We start from the raw sequence: 3,844 nt of genomic DNA on the forward strand, positions 1-3,844 counted from the left end.
GACAATTTTGCTGCATAAAACCCAGAAAAATTTCTTTTATTAGAAGTCCATATGGCAGATGTAAGTGAAATTGGGGTTTTATTCTGATAAGTCAGTAATCCTGCTTTATGAGACTCTGAGCCTAACAGAAAGTTTCGGTTATCTCCCAACACATTTCCTCCTATTTAACACACAGTATTGACTTTAATACTGAATGAAAATGTTCAGTTTGCTGTTCGTTAGAACTGTCGTAAATAAGATTAACACAATGGCCACACAGGAGGCGTAGCATGAGTAGCATTTTAGCAAAGCAGTGGCCTTAGTGGTCCATCTGTGTCTACACAGGATCTATTCAGGCACAGGATTGAGTGTAGGTCACCAGGGTTTTGGCTCAGATCACTGTAGTTATGCACATAAAACAGAACAAAATAGACTTTAAAGGACCAGTGTGTAGATTTAGTGCCATCTAGCAGTATAAATACGCTTTATAGTGCAAGAAAAACAGGAGCGTATCTGTTCTGTTAGATGCAATTGCTTTACTAACTTCACAAATAATTTTCAGTAAGTCAGGTGTTCAGTGTGACTGCGCCCTCTCCTGGCAATTGGTGAAACTGAAAATGTATTTCTCAAAATGTGCACAAATAATAGATAAATCTCTATTCACATTAGATAAAAAGGCACAAAAGGAAGTGATCCTACACACATGAACACTGCAATATAGGCTGTATCAGTCACTAACAGGGATTATATAGAACACTTTGGTGGTGGTTTGATTTGGAAATATTATAAAACTTATTAATTTAAAATCTAAATTATGTTCTTTAATTTATACTTCCCTTTCAGTTTATTTACCCTGTGTAAAAAATGTGCTGTACACATAACAATTTGAAGATAAAAAGTCCAAAATACTCCTCGACGTCTGTTTCTCCAGGCAGCGAGCTGGTGGGTGGGGCCAGCGTCAGCCCTGATGACGACGTGTTCATTCACCTGGCCAAGGTGTACTCCCACAACCACGCCACCATGCACAAAGGGGACAGCTGCGCAGACAGCAGACCCTTCCTGGACGGCATCACCAACGGATACCAGTGGTATCCTCTGATCGGTCAGGCATTTTTATTTTAATAATATGATAAAATGACAGAAATCATCTGCAAATTAAAGTTGATTCAATGTGATTTATTCCCTTTTTAATACTGGAATTGATTCAAATAGATCAATTGTTTCCTAAAATTCTCAGTACATGATGTCGTCTGCCGCACAAGCAGCAGGAGCTTTTGGTTAAACCTATAATTAAGTCTTTCTAGAAGTGCATTAATGTGATCGAGGTCCTGCTGCGAGACGAGTCAGAATCCATATTAAACCCAGACCAGTATTAGCTTGTAGTCTTTCACAGTATGCAGGGCAGGAGGGGGGGATTCTGGGATCAGGAAGGAAAACAAACATGGGGTCAGGGAGCATGTTGCCAAAGCAGAAGAGAGAAGGCAAGAAAATTCTGACATAGTCTCTGAGTCTTTCCATCAGGACCTTATGAGGCAGTATCTTCCAGCAATGTGGGGCTGGACCTGGATATGGAAATAACAGTACAGGTTCAGGTTACTTTACTGGTATCCCGTAGGTAGAGAAAATATTTTACAAAGAGACAAACATGATACAACACGATAAAAGTGCTCCAGGCTTTAGAAAATACCACTAGAATAAATGAGGAGAAAATGCAGGTTAAAAAACAAACAAAACTTAAAAAGCTTGATTATAAACCTCCATCCAGAAGGAAAATTATAGAATAATAATAATAATAGTATCCATATTATCAAGGCTATAAAGCCAGTAACAACCTCAGCTGCTGTTGAAAACTGTAAAACTCAAAAGCAAAAAACTTAAATATACGTCCTTAACATCTATAGACTGATTGTTGCTTACTTTATGGAGTTTTATTCAACATGTTATCACCAATGCGTCATGTTTCAGATTTTTGTTTTTATCTTCTCACTTCCACAGGTTAATGGTGGGTTAGTTGCTGCTCTGCACGCACACAGATTCAGTTTCAACAAGATAGAAAATACTGGATTTACAGGATAAAAGCCTGCAGGCAGCATAAAGTTAATTCTGCAAGCATGAGGCCTCACTCTTTGTGTTCCTCTGTTATCTATACAACCTATTTTTTTAGTTTGTTTTGAAGTATTTAAATGTATTAATTTCATAAGACCTGAACTCAACCTGTCTTTAGTTGGAACAGGCCTCTATATGGGACAGGCATAACATTTATATTTGTGTAGGCAAAACTAAGCAGCTTAAATCTCACTCAAGCAGACGACCAGGTGAGGTTTTATACATCATTTATCCAAATAATTTCTAGAAAATCCAGACCAGGATAGTAAAGGAGACCTGCCTCTGACCCTACTTTTAATTCGAAGTGTTACGGGGAGGTTTATCCTTCAAATGTACCATATTTTTTTATACTTGAACCACCACAGAATAATGTACAAAAGCATTTAAACAGAAACTAATTATTTATAAAGGTACAGTTATATTCCCTCTTTGGTTGAATGGTTGAAAATGAGAAGAAGTATGTTCAGAGTCAATTCCTAGAAAGACATTTGTGGAAACCTGCAAAAACTGAGACAGATACTAAAGAAAGAAACATCACTGACCCGCCTTCTCTGGTTCCCTGCTGCTGAAACCTGATCACTGCAACCCAATCAGCTGACTGACAGTCACTTTACCTGAGGGACCACTCTGTCTGCCTATTGTGGTGCCCTGTGCGAGGATAGGTGTTTTATATACAAATAACTTTAGTTTTATTCAACTTCAGGCAACTTCTGTCAGTTTAAACAGACTCTAGTGTCCCTGTTTTGATTGAGGCAGCACAAGTGGGGCTGATGCAAGAGAGGCATCAAGTATGTGTCTCAGCTTTCTAGTCACTCACAATTTGTGCAATTCCAACACTGTTTATAGACCCCAGTCTGCAGGATTTAGTGCCGTCTAGCGGTGAAGTTTCAGATTGCAACTAACTGAACACAAACTTGCGGAAAAAAGGTCTCTGGTTTGTCCATTGTGGGCTGAAACAAGGCAGTTCAAGATGTCAGACTCCATGGAAAGTGGCTTCTGTAGATTAAAACGTCTCAGGTAACAAAATCACAACAATTCCTATATTCAAGAGATAAATTAATGAAAACATACTTATAAATAAATATTATATTTAATTTCTGACAGTAGATCTCCCTAAATGTTACTCAGAAAGTCCTTATTTTCACTTTAATTTCAGGGTGTAGATCAGTTGTAGGCAAATAGCGGCCTGTGAGGGAAAACCAGGCGCTCCAATGAAAATATTTGCCCCCTGGCACAAGTTGAAGTTTCCCTCTCATAGTTTCATATGTTTACATCCCAATAAATATGACCTCATATCATCTCATATAAAAGAAAAGCGTGCAACCTACTGATAATGTGTCTTGTGTGACTTTCTGAATTAAAACAGGTTTATACCTTTTAAAATAAATCTAAGAAATTAAAGAATTAAACCTCTGTTGTATGTCATACCCCCTCTCTCTCTCTCATGTTTCCTGTCTGCCTCCGCTGTCCAATAAAGACGACAAACGAATGCTAAATTTACTTATTTATAAAGTATTTAATGTGTGTGTGTGTGTGTGTGTGTGTGTGTGTGTGTGCAGGTGGGATGCAGGACTATAACTATGTGTGGGCTCAGTGTTTGGAATTGACTCTGGAGGTTTCCTGCTGCAAGTATCCTCCAGTCGGAGAACTTCCTGATCTGTGGAGGGACAACAGGAAGTCTCTGCTGGCCTACATCCAGCAGGTCCACCTGGGTCAGTACCTGTCTTACTGTATACCTGTCTATGTCTTTACCTGTCTG

At 38.7% G+C, this 3,844-nt stretch overlaps 1 protein-coding gene across 1 annotated transcript in view; it reads left to right on the forward strand.

The window, feature by feature from the left end:
- The window catches only part of cpm (carboxypeptidase M), a gene marked incomplete in the record, with an annotated part of 16,738 nt that overhangs the window by 10,174 nt on the left and 2,720 nt on the right, over positions 1 to 3,844 (forward strand). The window contains 2 exon segments of the mRNA XM_035673296.1: positions 911 to 1,081; positions 3,645 to 3,797. Of these exon segments, the coding sequence (XP_035529189.1) occupies positions 911 to 1,081; positions 3,645 to 3,797 (324 nt within the window).

This window comes from Morone saxatilis, unplaced genomic scaffold, assembly GCF_004916995.1.
Source record: "Morone saxatilis isolate NCDOM2014 unplaced genomic scaffold, NCSU_SB_2.0 Contig10, whole genome shotgun sequence".
NCBI classification, from domain to species: Eukaryota; Metazoa; Chordata; class Actinopteri; family Moronidae; genus Morone; species Morone saxatilis.